This window comes from Triticum aestivum, chromosome 7D, assembly GCF_018294505.1.
Source record: "Triticum aestivum cultivar Chinese Spring chromosome 7D, IWGSC CS RefSeq v2.1, whole genome shotgun sequence".
In the NCBI taxonomy this organism is placed as follows: domain Eukaryota; kingdom Viridiplantae; phylum Streptophyta; class Magnoliopsida; order Poales; family Poaceae; genus Triticum; species Triticum aestivum.
The window spans coordinates 23,909,896-23,933,727 of NC_057814.1; the positions used below are offsets into that span (position 1 = coordinate 23,909,896).

Sequence of the window (23,832 nt, forward strand, 5' to 3'; positions counted from 1 at the left end):
ATTTTTTAGAGATACCAATACAAACTACATACGAATGTATAGACATATTTTAAAATGCAGATTCATTCATTTTGCTTCGTATATAGTCCGCATTGAAATGTCTAAAAAGATTTATATTTAGGAACGGAGGGAATAGTGTTATACATAAAAAAAATTCTGAGATGTGGTAGTTTATATATATTTTTAGGGGGTTTATATTTGTATTGTCATTTTTTCCCCTTTTTCTATGTGAATGGGCTGCAAGGCTTGGCAAAAGACCCGACTTGGGCTGGGCTGATTCGTCTGCGGGGCTGGGGGGTCGCTCTGGCTAATAGATCGCTGGGGTCGTATCCATCAGACGGCTCCGGAGATCCTAAGAAAAAGAGAAATCAGACGGCTCCGGAGGTGAGTGACAGTGAGCCCAGATCGGACGATCGATGCGGAGGTGTCCGAGTAGGGTTGGTGCTTGCTTTGAGTCCATCACCGAGTCGTGGTTTACTACTCTATCTATCAGCTGCGCTAGATATATATACGTCCCCTTTGAAAGCCAGAAATCCATCGATTCCGGCGCGCGGCGTAGCAGAGAAATCAGAAGATGGAGCAGGCTATGCTGGCTAGGGTATTGGCCGTTACTAGCGTTGGTTTGTCGTGGGCAGTAGTGTGGAGCCTCTTGTCGCAACAGCTCAAGCCCTTCTCCACGCCCGCCATCCTCAGGACCTTGGACGCCGGCATGCTAGATCCGGTCATCGGCCGCGACGACGACATCGACCGCATCATCTGCATCCTCTGCCGCCGCACCAAGAACTGCGCCGCCCTCGTCGGCCCCGCCGGCGTCGGCAAGACGGCCATCGTCGAGGGCCTCGCTCGGCGCATCGCTGCTGGGACGGTCCCCGAAGCCCTCGTTGGGGCCCGCGTGGCCGAGCTCGACGTCGGGGCCATGGTCGCGGGAACCCACTGGCGCGGCATGTTCGAGCAGCGCTTGAAGGATGCCATCAAGAAGGCCGAGGATTCCGCCGGCAAGCTCATCCTCTTCATCGACGAGATGCACATGATTATCGGTGCCGGCGATCAACGTGGCGGCACCGGCGACGCGGCCAACATCCTCAAGCCCGCGTTGGCCCGTGGCCGCATCCGTTGCATAGGCGCCACCACAACCGAAGAGTACCGCAAATACATCCAGAGGGATGCCGCGCTCGAGCGGCGCTTCCAAAGGGTTGACGTCGACGAGCCAACCGTCCAGGCAACCGTTGCCATCCTGCAGGGGCTGAAGCAGCGGTACCAAGACTACCATGGACTAATAATCAGCGACGACGCTCTGGTTGCTGCTGCGCACCTCGCCGGCCATTATATTACAGGTACGTTCATGACAAGATTTGTGCATTTTGTAGGTTTACTTCTGTAGGTTTGTGCATCTTGAAGAAATTGTCGATTTTGTTGTCTTCAGGTCGTCAGTTTCCTGATAAAGCAATTGATCTGATGGACGAGGCATGCACTTCCATAAGGTTGCATCAACCAAAACAAATTAGAGATAAGAAAACTAGCACTGTAAATGCAGTGCAGGAGCTAACCGTTGGTCCATGTCATATTGCACAGGTAAATTCACATTTCCTTGCCAATAATAGAATCTGTATGAGTAGTCTCCATTTGTTTCAATGTGATGCTCATGCCATGTTCTTTTGTTATATGATGAAGGTTGTGAGCCGATGGACTAAAATTCCGATCACTACACTTGGCCGAGAGGAAGAAAAGTTCTGCCACCTAGTAGACCGATTGCATGAGAGAGTCGTTGGACAGCATGAAGCTATTAATTTAGTTGCGCAAGAAGTGCTACGTTCGAGGGTCGGCTTTGATCAATCTAGCCAACCAATCGGTTCTTTTCTATTTTTGGGGCCGACTGGTGTTGGGAAGACAGAGCTTGCGAAAGCACTTGCCGAGAAGCTGTTTGACAATGAGAAGATGTTGGTCCGCTTTGACATGTCTGAATATGCTGACAGTGGATCTGTATCGCGTCTCATTGGAGGACCTCAAAGGTAGGTGTAACTTGTACACTCTTTGCACATGTATTTCTTTCCGAAACTTCCTTCTCATGTCTCACATTTCCATTTGACTTTCTGAAGCTATGAAGAAGACGGACAGCTTACTGATAAAGTAAGGAGCCAACCATATAGTGTTGTTCTTTTTGACGAGGCAGATAAGGCGCATCCCTCGATATTCAAGGTTCTCATTCAACTCCTCGATGATGGCGTGTTGACTGATGGAAAAGGACGGAGCGTATATTTCAAGAACACCATCATCATCATGAGCTCAGATCTAGGAGCAGAGAACCTGTCAGTTGGAATGGCCGCAGAAAACATGAAAACTGCACGGGATCTTCTTATGGAAAAGGTATGTGTATCCCAAACTGTCTCTTTGTAAAGTCCTGTTGGGCACTCTGCTGATCGACATATTTACCTGATCTTGCACAGGTTGAGAAACGGTTTAAGCCTGAATTAATTAACAAACTGAGTGAGACTGTGATATTTGAGCCGCTCTCACATGACGAACTAAGGGAGATTGTGAAAATCCAGATGAAGAGTGTTGTTGCTATGGCAGCTAACAAGGGCATCTCTCTGTTTGCATCAGATGCTGCCTTGGACGTCATTTGGTCAGAGTCGCACGACACGGTAAGTACATGTTATTTTCATCACCAAACCAAATCACGCATCTATCTAGTATGTCCCGCTTACGATGCATATACATGGACTGTTTATTGCAGGTGTATGGCGCAAGGCCTATTAAGAGGTGGATGAAGAAGAATGTGACGAGAGTTCTCATGGACATGCTCGTCAATGGAGAAGCATGCCAAGGATCGACCGTCTCCATCGATGCCGCCGATGATAGGAAGGGGCTGAAATACCACGTACTGAAGTAGCGGGAGGTGGCAGATCTACCAGTCCTGTCCAGGCCAGCTATGAGTTTTGCCGTGTGCATAGGCATATATAGCGAATATGTATGTTGTTAGTGATTATTGACCAAGCACTTGTTGTTCGTACTGTATAAGTATTCATTACCTGTAGCAAAATGGTATGTAAAACTTGCGGGTTTGTGAGAAAATGTTTGTTGCTTGGTGAGATTTATAAGTACTTCCTTGTGTGCCCACTGATGAAAACCTCTATGACTGACTGCTACTGAGTTTAATAATAAACCTTGTAAAATGAAAAGTAATCCCTGGCTTGAGCTGACTGTCATTTTCCTCACGGTGAAGCCTTTTCCCCCAAAAAAGAACGGACGAGACAACGTATTCCAATTGACTCCGCTGCCGCCAAAAGGGAATATCAACGACTTTTTGCTGAATGAAAGTCCAACTTAGTCTTTGGGCCGCTGCTCCCGGTCTTGAGTCTTGACACTTGAATCCAAAACTGACCAGCGCGTGCACATTGTCTGGCTGCGCGCGCTGGGATACCCGCCTTGCTCCCCCACTATCTCGTGTGTGCGTTTGCGCGTGTGCTGCTCTCTCCTCTCCCTCTCCCTCTTGTAATCTTCTGTGTCAAACAACTCTGCTGTACACCTGGGGTCTGGCTAAAATGTCAGGTGACTGAAAATATGCATTCCTACCGCCTCCGATTTTCAAATGGGACTGGCTAAATGTCAGGTGACTAAAAATGCAATTTGGGTCGGTTAAACTGCTATGAGCCGTCAAATGCAAGATGGATGGCCAGATGGGCATCTTCAACCTCCGAAAACGATTCACCACTCATCTTCGATCTCTGGACCGTCGAGCCACCACATGCCTAACCGTCTGCTGCCACTGCCCGTGGCCGGCGGTACTCCCACGCTAGCCTCGCCCTCCCCCAACCGCCGCCCACCGCCGTGTTGCCGCCGCCCCCGGCCATGCCTCTTAACCCCGACCAACAACCATTTTTCCGGTGAACATGCACCCCCACCCCAACATCCTTAAGATAGATAATGGGGTAGAGCCTGCCACCCTAAGATCAATAATGAGGTCGAGTGCCACCCTAAGATAGACCCAGAGGCCTTCTATGGCAAGCCGGCGGGTGCTTCTTCCTTCTCTCCAACGACTTCTTCCTTTCTTCCAAAAATATAAAATTCAACTGACCCAATTTGGATTTTCAATCGTCTAACAAGTAGCTATTGTGTTCCAAAATATGCATCTCAAAGCAAAAACCCAACTGTGATGGCCATCTGTAAGGCTATAAAACAAGCTGTAGTTAAGCACTAGCATCCCCCGCTCCTGCCCACGTGCGAACTCCCGTCTAGGGTTTCCTTGCCTCTTGCCGGCGCCGCCCGTCCACCTCATCTTCTATGGTCCTTGGATCATGGAGGCACGGTGGATCCCGGCCCTTGCCGGTGGGAGGGCTCTGTTTTTAGATTATTTTCTGAGTTTTGTTAGGGTTTGTGCCATGCTCAAGAAGATGACACTAGTGCAGAACCGGCCTTTATCACCGGTTCGTAAGGGCCTTTAGTGCCGGTTCTGCAACCGGCACTATGGAGTGGAGACTAAAGCCCCCCCCCCCCTTTAGTACCGGTTTGGCACGAACCGGCGCTAACGTGCCACCACGTGGCACGAGCCAGGCCCGGGTGCGTGTAGGACATTAGTACCGGTTGGTAACACCAACCGGTACTAAATGTTTGGGTGTGTTTTGGTTTTAATTTTTATTTTTCCTTTAGTTTTGTGTTTTCAATTTAATTTAGTTATTGTTTTACATTATAATGAGTTGTTAAATCATTAGATGAAAGTACCGCAGATTAGTTTCGACTGGATGCATGTGGATCCTAGCTAAGTGATCAAGTATATGCCATATCCATATTACTAAAAATAAACTTGTTCTATTAATTTTCATACTAAAAATAAACTAGTTATATTAATTCAACTAGTTAAATCTCATATATATACCTAATTAATATCTAGCTAATTCATCTAAAATTGACATTAATATTTAACATCTTTTCCATATAATTCATCTAACATTAACATTCTAACATTCTTATCTACGTAATTTATCTAACATTAATATAAACAACAGAAAACAGAAAATAAGTAAAAACAATATGTGTGTGTGTGTCTGTGTGTGTGTACGTATGTGTGTGTGTATATGCGTGTGTGTGTACGAGTGGGGGGCGGCGCGAGACGGCGATGCGACGGGGACGGCGCGACGACGAGCGGCAGGCTGGGGGCGACGGCGCGATCGAGACGGCGACGTGGTACGGGGCGGCGGCGACGGGCGGCGGGGGCGACGGCGGTGACGGCGACGACGGGCGGTGAGGGCGACGGCGGTGACGGCGACGACGGGCGGCGGGGGCGACGGTCCGCGGCGGGGGCGGCGGGGATGTCGCGCGAAGTAGTTGGAGAAGAAGTGGTGGTCGATGAAACTGAATTTTTCGTAAGTGCCATATATATAGGAGGGGCCTTTAGTACCGGTTGGAGCCACCAACCAGTACTAAAGGCCAATTTTGGCCAGGTCAAGCGGCAGGAAACTGCCCTTTAGTACCGGTTCGTGGCTTCAACCGGTACTAAAGGCCCCCCTTTAGTACCGGTTGGAGCCACGAACCGGTACTAAAGGTGTGCGCTGGCGTAGGAGCGGTGCGGGCAAGTTTAGTCCCACCTCGCTAGCCGAGGGGCGCCCGCACCAGTTTAAAAGCCCCGGCGCGGCTGCTGTCTCGAACTCCTCTCTATAGCAGGCTTCTGGGCCTAACTTTGGCGCGCTGCCCGTTGAGCCTCCTAGCCCTTCTGGGCCTGTATTTGCAAACCCTAGGGTTGGCAGGCCCAGCAGGCAGCGCCCCAACAATTTTTTATATAATTTTCTTCTATTTATTTCTGAGTAATTTTTTTACTGTATTTAGTTTCTTTGTGAATATAAAAAAATTATATAGTTTTTTTCTTTTCGCCGTGACCCTCTCTACTCTTTTGCACATGCTATGCGGGTGAAATGATGATACCATGCCAAGTTCCAACATTTTCAGAGTTCATTTTGTAGTGATTTTCAATTTCACCGTCATTTAGCTCTCTAAACAAATCGGTAAATGACTGAAAAACAGGAAATGATGTCAGAACGTGTTGGAAATTGATGACGTCGCTTTGAATGATGCATATTGAACGCAAAAATAGGCTGGAGTTCAAATAAATTTAAAAAATATTGAAGTGCCCGTGTAACAGATGAGTTCTTGTTCGAAATCCTGATACTCCGAAAGAGATTATTCAGTTTGTACACGAGGTGCGTCCAGTTTTCGCCGTGACCCTCTCTACTCTTTTGCACATGCTATGCGGGTGAAATGATGATACCATGCCAAGTTCCAACATTTTCAGAGTTCATTTTGTAGTGATTTTCAATTTCACCGGCATTTAGCTCTCTAAACAAATCGGTAAATGACTGAAAAACAGCAAATCATGTCAGAACGTGTTGGAAATTGATGGCGTCGCTTTGAATGATGCATACTGAACGCAAAAATAGGCTGGAGTTCAAATAAGTTTAAAAAACATTGAAGTGCCCGTGTAACAGATGAGTTCTCGTCCGAAACCCTGATACTCCGAAAGAGATTGTCCAGTTTGTACACGAGGTGCGTCCAGTTTTCGCCGTGACCCTCTCTACTCTTTTGCACATGCTATGCGGGGGAAATGATGATACCATGCCAAGTTCCAACATTTTCAGAGTTCATTTTGTAGTGATTTTCAATTTCACCGTCATTTAGCTCTCTAAACAAATCGGTAAATAACTGAAAAACAGCAAATGATGTCAAAACGTGTTGGAAATTGATGACGTCGCTTTGAATGATGCATACTGAACGCAAAAATAGGCTGGAGTTCAAATAAGTTTAAAAAACATTGAAGTGCCCGTGTAACAGATGAGTTCTCTTCCAAAACCCTGATACTCCGAAAGAGATTGTCCAGTTTGTACACGAGGTGCGTGCAGTTTGTACACGAGATGATTATCATAAAAAAATACATTGATTATCAATGATCTTTTTGTGTACAATTTGAATTGTCAATATGAGTCCTCAACGGTTTAGAAACCGGTGAAGACTCATATTGCGACCACAAATTCTACACATAGAGTTCAATGAAGACCAAGTGCTTGTGATAGTTTGAGAAGTAACATGTTTAAGGTGGTAAAAATCTTGTTAGGGGAGCCAGGTGGGACTAAAAACAGTCTGCCACAACCTCTTTACTACTAAAGGTGCTGGCCGGGCCCCATTCTCTTTTGTACCGGTTCGTGGCATGAACCGGTACTAAATGAAGTGCCGGTATAACAGATGAGTTTTCGTCCGAAACCGGCCCTGATACTTCGAAAGAGATTGTTCATTTTATACACGAAGTGCATCCAGTTTTTGCCGTATTGTCCAGTTTGTACACGAAGTGCATCCAGTTTTTGCCGTAACACAAGAAGTCCGGAGTTGTAATAAGTTATTAAAAATAAAAAAGAGGCGCAATGCTCATTAATTAGCTTCAACCCTTGAGGAATAGGGTAGACTACATGGAGAGTCTACCCTATTCCTCAAGGCTTGAAGCTAAGCAACGTGAAGGCGAGCATTGCGCCTCTTCTTCATCGTCTCTGCACTCAGGGCTTTTAACCACTCCTAGTGCCTCTCTCTTCGTGAGGTGAGACTAAAAAACTGCTTAGTAAGAAACTCTAGTACCGGTTCATGTCACGAACCGGTACTAAAGGTGCTCGTGGGGCCACAGCCTCATTAGTACCAGTTCGTGGCACGAACCGGTGCTAAAGGTTCGCCACGAACCGGTACTAAAGATCTCCTCCCGCCTAGCCGTTTGAACCGGCACTAATGGACGCATTAGTGCCGGCTCAAATGCAAACCGGCACTAATGTGTCTCACATTCGACCCTTTTTCTACTAGTGTGAGGCGGCGGCGGCGGCTTCTTGAAGATGGGAAAAGGTCCTCCCCGTCTAGCCCCTGTCCCGGTGACGTTTCAAGCATCGTCGGAAGGTGTGTGGTGGTTTATCTCCAGCGGATCTCGTGGGTTCCGGTCGGCGTTTATCTTCGGTGGATCCGACTGGACCCGGTCTTTGTTCGTCTACATCTGAGTGTCTGCAGGTTGGATCCTTCCGGTCTATGCTTCTCTACATCGGTGGCGGTTGTTGTTCTGGTGTGCTGGTCCTATGGGGCCTTAGCACGATGACTTCCCACTGTCTACTAAAACAATGTTTGCCTGGCTCCGACGAGGGGGGGGGGGGGGCAATGACGGCGGGGCGCCTTCGACTCGCTCCAGCGCTTGTAGTCGTCGCTAGGTGGTCTACTGACCTAGATGTAAATTTTACTTCTAGGGTTATTTGTACTACCTTGACAATTGCTGAATAGATAGAAAGTTTTCTCGAAAAAAAAGAAGCATCTCAAAACAAAAGACCAAAACATGCTGACCATTAAGTTTAACAAGTACTCCCTCCGTAACCTAATATAAGAGCGTTTAGAATACTAAAGTAGTGATCTAAACACTCTTATATTAGTTTATGGAGGAAGTACAATATTACTGTAGCTGTGCACGTGGAGTCGTGGATGTTGGAAGGAACATGGTATCGGACTACCTGCCCACGAGTGCTTTTGAGGTCGATCGTGTTTCTATATCTATCTAGGGTCCGACATACTTTTATGGACACGTCTATTCTCGTGTTCTATTTTTAACACGTACGAGTGGCCCACCGACTCACCCAGCAGTGCCCGGAGCTGAGTGAAGTGATCGACTCAACGTAGGGATAGAGAACCTCTCCCCCCAGCCCTGGCGTCGCCCCCTCTGGTGACTCGGGGAGCAGGTAGGGTCCTTCCGCCACCGCCACCCCTACCCCCTTCCTTCCCTCCCCACCACCGATGACGGTCGCCGGGTATGCCCGCATGGGTGCCGGTGAAGGTGGCGGCGGGGATCTCGGCGCTTCGTCCCCACCCGAAGGTCTACGGTTCCTAGGGTGACGGGTCGCTGGTGGAGTCCGGCTGCGGCGGGGAGCAATTTTGCTTTAGATATGGAGGTTTGAGTCCCCAATTCCATGTTGCCTCTCTCTAGCCATGTCTTTGGCTTGTGACTCGTTTCCCAGCTTCGACAATGGTGATGGTGGTCAACTTGGGGCCGGGGGGAAACCTTGGCCAGTCTGGCCGGCCCGGCAGCGGCGACGCCCAAGGGCATCGCTTTCCTCCATGGAGGTGCAGCCGAGGTCACCAGCTCTCCACTCTTATCTAGTGAAAACCCTCAATCCTCTTCGGATTTGGCGGTGGTGGCACCTTGCGCGTCGTGACCTTCCTGGAGGGGTCGTCAAGGGTGAGGGGCTCAGATGGGAGTTTTGTACATGAGGGCCGAGTTTTGCTAGCGTTTCGAGCTTGTGCGGTATACTGTGGGTGGTAGGCTCCGGCGTATCTTCATGTTGGTGCTCTCTGGTGGCGGTCAACGTCACTTGGTCCCGACGGTGCGGCATGTCGATCCTGACGGAAGGGGATAGGGTTTCCTTTCCCGGCGGAGTGACTTGACGATACCTAGAGACACCTGGGTCTCCACACAATGGTGATGCTCTGTTTCCCTTGCCTCTTTATATCTGCTTGGTTCTCTGCTGCCTCATCTTTGGCGTCCGATACGATGAAGCTTTCCTTCTTCTACTAGTTGGGCGTGGACAGTGGCGGTGCTGCGGGCATGGAATATCCCAAATCGAGGCGGTCGTCCTATGTTCACCTTACGATGTGAAGGCACCACTCTTCTAGCTCTTTGGTGAGCTTCTTGGAATCCCGACAGTGCGGCACATACGAGCCATGGCTAGGGGATAGGGTCCCTCTTTGGTGATAGAGAAGGAAGATGTTGTGTTCCCTCCCTTCATAGGTGTCCATGGAGCTAGGTCCATCTTAGACGGTCGGCTATATGCCGCTTTGCTGCTCTGTTCTTGATTTCTATGATCCTAGTGTGGAATAATCGGCTTCTAGCAAGTTGTAATTTTATTTTCATTTCACTACCTGCTTGTGGTGGAGGCTGTAGTTGTGTTTATTCCCTATTGTACCACTTTAGCCGTTGTATTCAGGTCCCTTTGTCCTAATTCTTGGTCCGTTGATGATTTTGTTAATTCAAAATCGGGTTCTTCGCGAGGCTTCTGATAAAAAAAAGTGAGTGAAGTGATCGAAAGGTCGACCGAGAAGTGCACAACGGCCTCGTCTCTAAGAGAAGAAACCAGTGAGAGAAAAGTATAGGTCAATAGATCTTCTCACGACGTGGCGTTTTGCTTTGTGGTTGGTGATGGGTCTTGGTGGCCATTTGTTCAAGCAGGGATAGTGTGGTGGCGATTGCATTCCTGTGTCGGACATATGTCCTCGGGATCCACTGTTGCAAAGAAGTTTGCTCCAGTGTCGGCGTGGATCTTGGGAAGTAGTGCAGGAGCGGGTGCAGATAGTGGTCTGTGTTGGCGGCATCTGAAAGACGACGTATCGTCTGTTGGGATCGTGGTTGGTGGCTGACAGATATGGTTTTCTCCTCCAACATCATAGCTCAAGCAACTCCTAATCATGCTAGGAAAACTTAGCTATTTATTATGAAAATGACTGGTCATGCAAAGGAATGGGTTCAGCTATCGAAACATGTAACAGTTGAATCATTGTTGTCTAATGCAATAACAGAGAGCAAGAGCGAAGAGAGTGGGATTTGTATCAGAATGATCAAGGCAATTTTCTTTCCTGGCAGATCGACAATGGAAAAATGCTCCTTCGGTGGATACTCGAACCTACCCTCAAGAACAGATCGTACCACGGAGAACAACACCGAAGAAGGCAATCAATACACAACGAATGCAACAAATATGATGCATGATCATGACATGACAAAATGCTAGTGTTTGAGCTAATGTTATTAGCTACACGTTTAGTTGAAGTTCATTTGAATCAAAGATTCAAATTCAAATTGCAAAAGAAGCATTTAAGATGCTCTTTACTTGATTTGACGAGATCATCAGGTATAATTTGTTCTAACATGCATGAAAATGATACAGATGGAAATATTGGATTTTTTATGATCATTTTTCATATATAACTTATTTTGATCTGATGTGTAGATTATTTTCTATGAATTTTAGAAGTGTGGGATATTTTCTAGAATTTCCTAAATTGTTTCTGAAATAAGAAAAATCAGAAAAACTTATGTGACGTCAGCACAGCTCAGCAAAAGTGGCTGACCAGCGAGCCTAGTCAACTGCTGACTGCACCAGTCAAACCTGACATGTGGGACCTGGGTGTTAGTGTCACAGTGCTTAGTTTGATTTAATTCCCGTCAGCATCACCGGAGTTAAGCCGGCGGCTACCACAGATCGCGGCGGTGACGCTCGGAATCGAGCTGTAGGACCACGGTTTCGAGCCGCTTCTCCTCTGGCGAGCCTGGGAGAGGGCTGCCGCTATTGCAGCACTGCCCGGCTTGCCGGCGTGGCGTAGAAGGCTGAGGCCAAGTTTGCCTGTGCTGAACCAGGAGGAAGGTTCAGACTTCAGTGGCTTGTCCATTTCGTACCAGTTTTCAGATCCATGTGGGGGCCCTGCTAGGGTTTTGCGCTCTCATATCTGAAGCCAACATCAGAGAAAATTCAGTTGAGCATGATCATTACTTAGTCATAGTGTTATCCAGGCATGAAAGTAGAGATGAAATAACAGAGACAAAGGTTCAACTATTGCTTCCCTATACGTGATATAAGCACAAACAAACAACAAAATAGCTCAACAACTTGTATCAGAAGAGCCTCAAAGCTAAACGGTAACAGGGCATCAAGAACATAAAAGCAGAATACCTGGGGTCATCTACATCAACCCTCGTCTTATCAGACTGTACAACTGTTGGTTCTGAATGATTGCTATCACCTATCAGGTAATACGGGATGAAGATCAGCTGAAGCTACTGCTGCATTGATTCCTGAAAATTACGGGTAACATCAGAGAATCAGTTATTTCCCAGAACAAAGAACAGAGAGTAAAACCGGGACAGGGCACCCTGACACTAGGAATGCCAGAACACACACAAAAAAAAACAGAAATCCAGGCAATATTGTAGGTTTTCCTCTGCACGCTAGCAGAATTATGGTGGAAAATCTACAATTAACTAGTTCACCAGTCATTAGCTGGTCGGGGAACTTTGCTAAAAAAAGGGGCTAGCCGAGAGACCATATCAGCACAATCAACACTGAGGTAAAGGTTGAAGTGCTGAACTTTCTAGGGTTCCTACCATGCAATGCACAAAGTGTTAAAAAAATTGTTTGGAGGTTGGTTTGTGATTTGGATGGGGTGAGGAAGAAGAACTAACACTTGGGGTTCGTATCTGACATGATTCTCGAGGTCAAGATAGGCATTTCAGCACAAAAGGAATACACTATTTTGAGGGTTGGCACCAAAATAGCTGGCGGTAGTCGCAAATAAGGGCAACGTTTCATCAATGGATGCACCTATGTGAATTATTGTGTGTGTGTGCTATGTGAATTAATAATTTCAAAACAGTTTTTTTGGAAACAATAATATTAAACTTGTTTGAATTATTGTGTGTGTGTGTGTGTACCTATGTGAATTAATTTGAGCTTATTTGAATTATTTGAAAATAGTCATCTTATTGGTTGTTTTAATTCAGTGCTGAAAATAGTTGTCTTTTGAAGTTTCATCAGTAGTACACTTCTCAGTTTCAAAATCAAAATTGCTACACAAAATGTAAAAATGAGCACAAGATGACGATCTAGAATAATTATTCCAATAATCATAATCGTTCCAATAATCATCTCAATAGTTGAAAGCATTAATTCACACAGCCCTAATAAATTTACACACTGATTGGACAAGCAATAGGCCTAAAACTTTGGATAGCTGAAAAAGCTCACAGCATCTAATGTTTTGACCAAAACTCTGTCAACATTCCAAGTGCATTCAACATTCAGTTTTGACAAAGAAACAGGGGAGCAGGTGGACCGCCGCCGCACCGTCGAGGGCTTCTGAATCTGGGTGGATTGGCGTTTCTGAATCTCAAGTTACTGTCAGCAACACACTGCATCAACAGAAACACTGAAGACTGACAGAGAAAACAGACTACAGCAGAAAAAGATGTTGCAATCGAGATTTCAGATTTATAGATCCTCTAAACCAATTTCAGCAGTGCGATTTATAAATTGAATTCTATCTCAGGGAAGGGAATAATGGAAGACTTCTTCTCATGACTACATCAGCTACTGATCTTTGACATGTTTCCAAGAAACTAAGAATACTGGGAATCAACAGAATATATCGATTGATTCTGAGGATTTGCGCCGGCCCGCGCTCAGTCGCCGCCGCCCGGCCGCCTCCAGATCAGGTACAGGGCGAGGGCGATCACCCCTATCGCGGGCGCGCACACGACGATGTCCTGTAGGCTGGGGAGCGCCTGGGCAGCCGCACCCGCTGTCGCGGCTGTGATGGAAGAAGAAGGGCCGTCAGCCCGGGCCCTGGCGGCGAAGGCGAGGAGCGTGGAGCAGTCGAGGCTCTGCACGCCGCTCGTCTGGAACTTGCCGGCGAGCATCTGCCTGACTGCGGGTGGCAGCTCCAGGCCGGAGCGCAGAGCCGACTGCACGCCGCTCGTCTGGAACTTGCCGGCGAGCATCTGCCTGACTGCGGGTGGCAGCTCCAGGCCGGAGCGCAGAGCCGACTGCACCCCTGGGGCGATCACCTTGCCGCGCAGCAGCGCCTGAACGGCCGGCTCCATCTGGGGGCCGAGCCGACCGAGGAGGCTGGGCGCCACCCTGGCGAGGACGACGTCGTCGACGAAGGGGGGGAGATGGCGAAGCTGTGGACGACGCAGCAGCAGCGGGGCGTGGTCGATGCAGACAGCCGCTCTATCGACCAGCAGCTCCCCCTGACGCGGGTCTGCCACCTCGTCCGGCCGCGCCGGAGTCGGAGTGGATGGAGGCGCCTCGAGAAGCCCCTTGAGGCCCTCCGCCCCAGCCTTGACGGCGGCCTTGAGCCGCGTCTTGGCCTCCTCGCGCGCCAGCTCGCGGAGCACGCTTTTGGCGAGCTCCGCGGCCTCCTCCTTGAGGAGAGGCCAGGCCATCAGGGCCAACTCCCAGAGCAAGTCTTTGGCCATCTGCCGTGCGTCCGGCCTGAAACACCAAAAACATTGTCAGAAAGATTTTCCCCGACCCCGATGAACAAACGCAAGAATTTCAATCCCCGGCCGGTGTTCTGCCGGTGTGAACTAGGAACGCTCCCTGCAAGAACTTAGTACCAAGCAAAGATTCTACCCTACCCAGCGAGGCTAACCAATCAATCCTATCCTGCAAGAAACCACGACGATTCGCCCAGTATTCGACAGAAAAACAGAGGAGTTCGTGTCAGGAACACGAACCCATCCCGCCGATCTGCTACTTTTCGCCGACCAACTGCCTAGATTGGCACCTACCAATAATCACCCAAATGCAACAACTTACGCTCGTGCTCGAATTGCAAGAAACGCCTGTCGAAATCTACCGAGAAATTGCAAGAATCTGCGGCCGCCGAGAGAGGGGAGCGCAGAAACGATCATGGCAGAGACGGGAGGGCGGAGAGGAAAAGGCGTACCTCTTCTTCTTTGGCCGTCGGCGCGAGGCTCGCCCGCCCGCCGCTCGTTCCTCGGCGCGAGGCTTGCCGGTGATCCCGCCCGCCCGCCGCTCCCGACGCTCGGCTCCTCGCCGCGGTTGTGGTCGGCGCCGGGCTCGCGCGGTCTCGGCCGCGCTGCGAGCTGTGCGCCGGTCTCGCCGGTGGATGGGGTGGGGTTGATTGGAGGGGAGGGGAGGGGAGGCGAGGGTTTCGTCGCCGGTAGGAAGTGGGGATTGGGCACGGAGCGCGGAGGAGGGGAGGGGAGGGGAGCTGCGCCTGCGCCTGCGCTTATGTAGGCAGCCGCCCGGAACAGAGGAACAGGGCAGGGGTGCCCACGGCTAGCTATCGCGTTTGAAGTTGAAAATTACGGATTTGGGTCCTCCTAATCTTTGACGCATAACGATTTGGTACCCATTTAGCTACAGTTCAGTTGATTGATCCGACTTTGGGGTCAGTCGACATTCGTGGGGGTGGGGGTGGTGGGGGGCGCAGCGATGGGGCGGTGGCGTGGGAACTCGCCGGAGAAAAGGCTCGGCACGGGGGGCCTAGAGGGATGACCGGGGCGGCGGCGGACCGGCGGTGGGGAGTGGTTCCGGGGAAGGCGGGGCGGCGCGGCCGGCGGGGGCCGGCGGTTTGACCGGTGGTGGCTGGCGGCTCAAGGGCTGGAGGTTGAAGAAGCAATCTAGGCCTTTGATTTCGAATCCAATGGCCCAGAAATCGACCGACCTCAACTGAAAAAGTCAGTCGACTGACGTGTAGCCTCACTCATTTGGTACCGCAGCTCGAGAAGCGCTCCAATTCAGTTCTTATACATGAAAACCAACCAACCGTCCACCGTCACCAACGGATGGGAGATCATGGTCGATGACTGGGCCGACACCGATCCGGTCAAGGTCTCCATCGCTCGCGAGATCACCGCCCAGTTGAAGAGCCTGCCTGCCATTGCACGTGAATCACGCGTGGGGCTTGCTCAAGCAGTTCAGGGCAGATGAGAAGGCTCTTGTGTTTCCGGACTGCAAGGGCGTGCCCGTGGTTGCCGTTTGTCGTGTGGTGCATGCTCGAGTCACGGTTCCGCGATGCTGCCCAGCGCACTCACTCGTGCATGTACCGCCCGCGCAGCCGGTGCAGCAAGCGGCCCCTCATAACAGATCCAGAGGCAGAGCATGTATAGCATGTTCAAGTTGTTGTGCCACATCGATCGACCCCAACTACCTCACCATCTCCCGCAATAAGACGGCAGCAGGTATGCGTGTGGTCGTCATTGAGGAGGAGGAGGAGCAGGATGCTTCACCTGATGTGCAGGTCGTGGCTGTTATCACATGTCATAAGGAGGCACCCATTGATGTGGAGGAGCTGGTAGAGACGGTTCTTCCCGTGAAGACCGAGAAGGAGCCACGGGAGGAGGAGGAGGAGCAGGAGCCACGAGAGGAGGAGGACCTGTAGAGGGCGAAGAAGAAGAAGAAGAAGAAGAAGAAGAAGAAGAAGAAGAAGAAGAAGAAGAAGAAGAAGAAGAAGAGGGCATTCAAGATGCATGCTCGGCGCCACTCTGCACGCCTGAGTGCCAGCCAATCCCTCGCTGTTCCGCCCGACTGAACTGCAGAAGTTACAGTTTACTAAAGAAAATATGCAGTTAGCAGTAGCAGTTAATTTATATTTGTATGCAAGTTCGAACTACCTATGATGTGAGTGTCAGTCTACCAATGAAGAAAGCATGAACTACCTATGATGCATATATGAGTGAACTATCTATGTTTTGGTAGTTCGCAACATCTATTTTGTCTGAACTTTAACTATTTATGTTTTGTTTTGGCAACATCTACCTATGATGAAATTCCAGACATTGTTTTAACAACTGTTTTATCTTAATTTTAACAATTTTGGCAACATCTATATTTGTCAGTTTTGGACACTGTTTTGGCAATTGGCTTTATGTTTCTATGTCAGTTATCATTAATTTTTTTGGCAACACCTATTGGGCAAGCACATTTAGATCAATTTTTGGCAACATCCATGTTTGTAAAAATGCATTCAGTCACAGATACATTCAGATAGTGATACTGAATTTAAACACAACATAAATTCAGCTGCATTCAGACTTATCTCAGCCGCATTCAAATAGTGACACATTCAACTACATTCAGTCTTATTCCATTCAGATGATGAGGAAATGAAGTTAGACACAACATAAGTTCATTAGGTGCATTACATAACGTAACATAAGACTTGTTGTTCTTCTGGTGCAATATATTCATCAGGTGCATTACAACACAAGTTTTCTCTCGAGTTTTGCTATATATTCTCAGTCATTAATTAAAATAGTAGAATATAATGCAATCATAAAAAAATATTAAAAGGCATGTAGCAACACACGGGCATACTTGTGTTGTTGTATAAAACTCGTGAATTTTTGACCCCTTCCAGCAATATCAACGTTCAAAAAGAAGAACATCTATAGAAATATACTCTCTCATTCTCTTCTTATTTTAAAAAAATGAACGACCACTCAGTTTATTCTTATCTTAAAAAAGCAATTCACTCTGTTATCGTACGAGACAACGCTTACACTCACGTCTCATTCCCCCGGCCTGCTCTCCCGGCCACGACTTCTCGCTGCAGCCTCCCCTCGGTGCCACGACATTCATCCCGCACCTTGCTCTCACGTCTCCCCTCCCCTCCACGGTGTCACCCGCCCCTCTCTCTCCCCTCTACGACATCAAGGCGATTCCCGTTGCTAAGAAGTGCACACCATCGTAGCCGAGGGCGATCACCACGACGATGCAACATGCTGCCCACCGCAGCGCCACAACTTCTCTAAGTATGGCGGCTAAGACCAGGTCCCGAGCTTATGTGTCCATCCTTTTATGTACTCCCTCCGTCCCATAATATAAGAGCGTTTTTTACACTAGTGTAGTGTCAAAAACGCTCTTATATTATGGGACGGAGGGAGTAGTTATTTATGTGTCTTTTATGAGTCATCTTTTGGGTATTGATAATGGAAAAGTAAAAGCAAAACCAACAGTGTGTTTTTGCTGCCATGATATACACATGAGCAAGCAAGTTGTGTGTAATTTGCATAAGATAATAAAGTTAAGTATCCATACTTACATGTCATGATAAACTCCAATCAAGCCCTTGTCATATATTATTCCAAGTGACACTAGGTTTTTAGTAGGAAAAGGATTCATCACCCACACATGATCAGCCACTAGTCCTCCAAAGAAGGCATTCATGCTCATGACATTTATGGTATGAGTCCAGCACCTAGTTTGGGACTAACCTATTAACTTAGTGCCCAGTGCCAGTTGCAGGGGTCCATATATACTAAGACCAAAAATGATATATAATTGTTCGAAAGTGTATATAAAACATCCAGATTCTGCCAAGTGTAAAAATCATTGGAGGGGATGGGAGGGGAGGCGAGGGTTTCGTCGCCGGTGGGAAGCAGAAATTGGGCACGGAGCGCGGAGGAGGGCGGGGTTATTGGGAGGGAGAGGAGGGGATTGGGCACGGAGCTGCGCCTGCGCCTGCGCTTATGTAGGCAGCCGCCTGGAATAGAGGAACATGGCAGGGGTGCCCACGGCTAGCTATCGTGTTTGAAGGTGAAAATTACGGATTTCGTCCTCCTAATCTTTGACCCATAACGATTTGGTACCGCAGCTCCAAATACGATTCTTATAAATGAAAATACATAACAACTATGGTCGCGTTTTTGGAAAAGAACCCGTGCTCCAGTTTGGCACAACACACGTCAGGGTCGCCATCGCGGGCCCACTTGTCGATAAAACACGCCAAGTAGTCAAATCGCCGCATCCTTATTCCATAGTCGCGTCTACTCCACCGGTCCTCTTTCTCCATCTCGTCGCCTCCCTCCTCGTCTCTCTCACCCTCATCTCTCCCTCTCCCTCTCTCAAATCCCTAACCAACCACCCACCCACCACCGCCTATCGCCTCCGTCGATGGCGGATCCGGTTCAAGAGCCTGCCATTGCTCGCGAATCACAAGTGGGGCTTGCTCAAGTAGTTCAGGGGAGATGACAAGGCTCGTGTGTTCCGGGACTGCAAGGGCGTGCCCGTGGTTGCCGTTGTCGTGCGGTGCATGCTCGAGTCGCGGTTCGGCGATGCTGCCCAGCGCGCTCACTCGTGCATGTACCTCCTGCGCAGCCGGTGCAGCAAGCGGCCGCTCCTAACGGATCCAGAGGCAGAGCATGTATATCACGTTCAAGTTGTTGTGCCACACCAGCGCGCTCCTAACGGTTTTCTCTCAATTTTAATTTTTTTGGCAACATCTATGTTTGTCAGTTTGGACACTGTTTTGGAAATTGGCTTCATGTTTCTATGTCAGTGATCATCCATTTTTGGCAACACCTGTTGGGAAATGTTTGTAGCACATTCAGATCCACTTTTGGCAACATCCTTGTTTGTAAAAATGCATTCAGACGCTGACACATTCAGATTGTGACACTGAATTTAAACACAACATAAACTCGATTGCATTCAGACTTATCTCAGTTGCATTCAAATAGTGACACATTCAGCTGCATTCAGATAGTGACACATTCAGCTACATTCAGACTTATCTCATTCAGATGATGAGGAAATGAAGTTAAACACAACATAAATTCATCACGTGCATTACATAACATAACCTAATACTTGCATTTCTTCAGGTGCTATATATTCTTAGTTCTCCAAGTGCAATATATTCATCAGGTGCATTACGACACAACTTTTCTCTTGAGTTTTGCTATATATTCTCAGTCATTAATTAAAGAGAAAAGTATATTTTTCATCCCTCAACTCTTGGCGTAGTCTAAATTTAGTCCCTCAACTTTAAAACCGGCAACTTGCACCCCCAACTCTTGAAACCGGACAAATTTAGTCCCTTGTCTCGGTTGACCCGGTATCGCTGCTGACTCAGCGCGGTTTTGACCAGTCTTCGTCCACGTGGCGGTATATCTCTCTCCTACCTTTCTCCATCTCACATTTGATTACTGAGACATTTCATCAAACACCTAGCATGCACTGCATGTGCCATCTACGGCGGGACCATGGTGGCTGAAGACCGCCGATGCTCCCGTGGCTTGTGTGCGTGCGCCACAGCATGGACGGCTGTTGGCTGCCGCCTGTGCGCCGGCGTGCTGCTTCGTTTAAAACAAAAGGAAGCCTCAACTTGGGACAGTGCAAGTCAGCATGAGCTTATCCTCGTTGGCTTGCCTTCATCTCCGTGGCCACCATGGTGGAGCTGCCTACTTGGCTTCATCCTCGTCATGAAGCGGGAGTGGCCATGGGCCATGGTGTCCGCCTGTCCGGCGAGGTAGAACGGGGTTGCGATGTCCGACGAGGTGCAGCAAGCTCGCGGTGGTCAGCGAGTTAGAGCAGAGGCATCGCGACTGGCTAGAGGGGCTTGCGAGGGTTTGGCCGTGGACGACACATGCAGCGCATGTAAGGTGTTCGATGAGATGCCTCAATAAGCCAATGCGAGGAGGAAGAAGGCAGGGGACAGGAATACTGCCATGTGGACGAAGACAGTTCAAAACCATGCTTAGTCAGAAGCGATACCGGGTCAACCGAGACGATGGACTAAACTTGTCCGGTTTCAAAAGTTGGGGTTACAAGTTGTCCGGTTTTAAAGTTGAGGGACTAGATCTAGATTTCATCAAAAGTTGAGGGACGAAAAATATACTTTTCTCTTAATTAAACTAGTAGAATATATATGAAATCAGAAAAAGGCATGTAGCAACACATGGGCATACTTGTGTTGTTTTAGAAAACTCAACGAATTTTTTACCCCCTTCAACAATATCGACGTTCAAAAAGAAAAGAAAAAAACCGTAGAAATACACCCTCTCATTCTCTTCTTATTTTTTTTAAAAATCAAACGACCGCAATACACCCTCTCATTCTCTTCTTATTTAAAAAAAAATCAAATGATCGCTCATTTTCTTCTTATCTTAAAAAAAGCAATTCACTCTCTTATCGCACGACAGAACGCTCACACTCACATATCATTCCCCACGTCTGCTCTCCCCGTCATGGCTTCTCACTGCATCCCCCTCTCGGTGCCATGACATTCAGCCCGCACCTTGCTTTCATTGTGTGCCCTTTGCTCCACGGTGTCGCCCTCCCCCTCCTCTCCCTCTACGACGTCCTAGGCCAATTCCCCTGCTAAGGAGTGTATATCGTCAGAGCCGAGAGCGACACCGCGGTGATGCAACCCGCTGCCTACCGCAACACCACAACTTCTATGAGTGCGGCGGCCACAAGCAGGTCCCGAGCTTATGTGTCCACCCTTCTATTTTTCTATTTATGTTATGGGTCATGTTTTGGGTATTAATATGGAAAAGTAAAAGCAAAATCCGCAGTGTGTTTTTGCTGCCATGATATACACATGAGCAAGCAAGGCAATGAAAATGTGTGTAATTTGTATAACGTAATAAAATTAAGTATCCATACTTAGCACTCATGGTAAAACCCAATCAGACCCTTCTCATATATTACTCCAAGCGACATCAGTTTTTTTTTGGAAAAGGAGGATGACCCCCGGCCTCTACATCTGGGAGATGCATGCGGTCATTTTATTAATTATTCTCGAGGACCTTACAAAGTAGAACAATAATATGCCTGAATCCGCCATCTCGCCAACATCTGCCGCTATTCCTATCCGAATGATGAAGGGGTGCAAGATGGGCCACATACCCAGACCTCTCACCTAAGCCTAACATCTAAAGCCGGAGGCCCTGACCGAGCCATCTGCCAGGTCCGGGGCTCAAACCGGTCCGACGCACTCACATGTGTCGTCGCCGCCGTCTTCCGCTGGCCCATCTTCAGATAAGATTGAGGTGACAACCTTGGTAGGTCCTCCGCCATCGACGCCACCACGACGCCAAACGACGGCCTCCACCTACGCGAGCCTTCGCAGGTCCCCCGCCATTGACGCCACCACGACGCCAGCCGACTCCCTCCACCTACGCGAGTCCATCTCCAAGCAACGGATGTAAATCCATGCTAGGATAGGGCCGCACCACCGCCGTCACCCACCACCCACAAGCGCCACCCAACCCCAAGGTTCCCAAAGCGGCACCTTCAAGAAGGGAGCGCCGCCGTTAGCGCCGCCGCCGCCAAACAAAGTTAGGGCTTTCGCCCGGGAGACCTAGGGGAAGGTGAAGTGAGGAGATCAGTCCATACCGACGCCTCCAAGGAGGGGAACGACGCCCTCAGGCGTCGCCGACGGCGCGCCCGGTCATGGCCGGCCAGGGATTTCGCCCGAACTAGATCTCCGCCACTAGCAGCGCCTCCTGTATAGAACCGGCGACCAAGAGGAAGCGCGGCCCAACCAGGCTGGCCCGCACGCCAAATAGGGGAGGAGGGGAGGCGCTAGATCGCACGCACCGGCCGCCGTAGAAGCCGGCGCCGACCACCAACGACCACCGGATCCCGCCGCCCGCGCCGCCGGGACACCAGATCCACCGCCCGCACGGCTGCTAGCCAACCGTGCCTTGCCAATGGAGCCACCGCTCCAGATCCGGGATTCCCCATGCAGAAGTAGGGCAACCGAGGCCCCGCCGCCATCATCCTTGGCGCCCCGGGCTTGCCCGGCGGCTGCCTCAGGCGGCGGCGAGGAGGTGGGACGAGGTGGAGAGGGGGCCACGGCGGCGCGGCTACCCCCCCCCCCCCCCCCCCGCCGCCGGGAGAGGCGACGCGGGGGTCGCGGGGGACGCGGGGGAGGAGATCAGCACGTGCTATAATATGAATTGATGACGACATCAGGTTTTTAGCAGGAAAAAGATTCATCACTCACACATGATCAACCGCCAGTCCTCCAAAAAATGCATTCATGCTCATGATATTTATGTATGAGTCCAACACCTAGTTTCACACCAAGTGGTCCCTTATAATATGATACTCTTTTGACCCACTTCTATGTATCTGCTTGAAACAAGTTTGCACCATCATCCATAAGGACTCCATAAGGTTTAGACAATCTATTTGGACACTTATTAATGGAGAAACTTTACTAATGCAATTCTTTAACTTGAAGTACCTACACACAGTAAAACCTATAATCAATCAAATAGAAATACACAAATGTTGGTTCGGAAGAAGAGGAGGGGGAGAGAGGAGGAGCGCGAGGATTTATTTCAGGGGAGGGGATGGGATGTGAGAGGGCTGCGTGTGCGCGTGCTTTTATGCACCCCAGAAGAGAAGAGGTGTGCCGCCCCCAATGCACGGCTATGTTGTTTGAAGTTCTTCCCACACAATGACATAGTTTTCTCTTGAGTTTTGCTATATATATTCCTAGTGATTAATTAAACTAGTACAATAGAATATATTATGTAATCAGAAGGAAAAAGCACGTGGCAACCCACGAGCATACTCCCCTTCCAACAATATCCACATTAGAAGAACATATATAAAAATACACATTTTGTATCATCATTCATGTGCAACATATATACAAAGAAGAAAAATTATTTGTATGCATCTCTTCTGTTTGTGTAAAACTCGATGAGTTTTCGATCTGGTCCATCATAGTTATGCCAGTGACATTATTAATCGACATTTTCAAAGCATCATCCTAAGACATCGGTTTTTATCTCTGATTTTCGAAAGTGAACATAAACATATACTGAAATAAAAAAGGTTAAAAATAAGCTCATATACAATCCTTTAAAACTCGAATATTTCCTTACCTGCGGTGCATCGGGCTTTGGGCGGCGTGGGGACCCGTTGATCAGTGTAATAACTTCCCCGAAAGAAGGATTTAGGGTTTAAAAGGTTGATCAGTGTGATAACTTCCCTGAAAGAAAAAGAAAACGGATCGTTCAGCGCCCACTCGCACGAGACTTCCTCATCCCGATAAGATTTCCCCATTGGCCAGCCGCCTGCCGCCAAGATCAATCCAGTTGCTGCATGTGCCTCGGCCGCCGCCACCCCGCCTAGCGGGTTAATGCCGTCAAACGAGCCAGAAAGCCTATTCTGGATGTGCATTATCAACGTATCTAGGCCAGGCCCACGAAGGTCGTCCTCTGGTCTTATATCCAAGGCTCAACTATCTAAAAATTCACCCACCTCTTTTTTTTTAATCTGAAGGAGGATGGAGACGAGGACGGAGAAGGAGTAGTTGCGTTGAGATGCTCTCCAAAAACCGTATCGCCCTTCTCTCGAGAAGGATCTCGAAGGACGGGGTTCCGGAGGCACATGCTCCCCCGACCAACCGTGCAAATGGTTGTCAGGATGGGATCGCCGGAGGCAGAAAAGTGAGAGGAATAGTGGATGACGGCTAGGGTTGCGCTAGGAGGGAGTGAGTGACTTGGCTGCA

The 23,832-nt window shown here is 48.9% G+C and overlaps 2 protein-coding genes across 2 annotated transcripts; one reads left to right on the forward strand and one right to left on the reverse strand.

The window, feature by feature from the left end:
* The first annotated feature begins 531 nt into the window (after positions 1-531).
* Positions 532-3,122, forward strand: LOC123167282 (chaperone protein ClpB1-like). The gene is made up of 6 exons (XM_044585119.1): positions 532-1,334; positions 1,424-1,572; positions 1,672-2,009; positions 2,097-2,364; positions 2,445-2,642; positions 2,735-3,122. The coding sequence occupies exons 1-6, from the start codon at positions 575-577 to the stop codon at positions 2,888-2,890; spliced, it is 1,869 nt and encodes a 622-aa protein (XP_044441054.1). The 5' UTR covers positions 532-574; the 3' UTR covers positions 2,891-3,122.
* A 9,892-nt stretch (positions 3,123-13,014) lies between these two features.
* LOC123169608 (uncharacterized) lies at positions 13,015-14,883 on the reverse strand. The gene is made up of 2 exons (XM_044587477.1): positions 14,497-14,883; positions 13,015-14,039 (listed from the first exon to the last, which is right to left on the reverse strand). Exon 2 carries the CDS (start codon positions 14,021-14,023, stop codon positions 13,226-13,228), a length of 798 nt encoding a protein of 265 aa, XP_044443412.1. The 5' UTR covers positions 14,024-14,039; positions 14,497-14,883; the 3' UTR covers positions 13,015-13,225.
* Between the last annotated feature and the right edge of the window lie 8,949 nt (positions 14,884-23,832).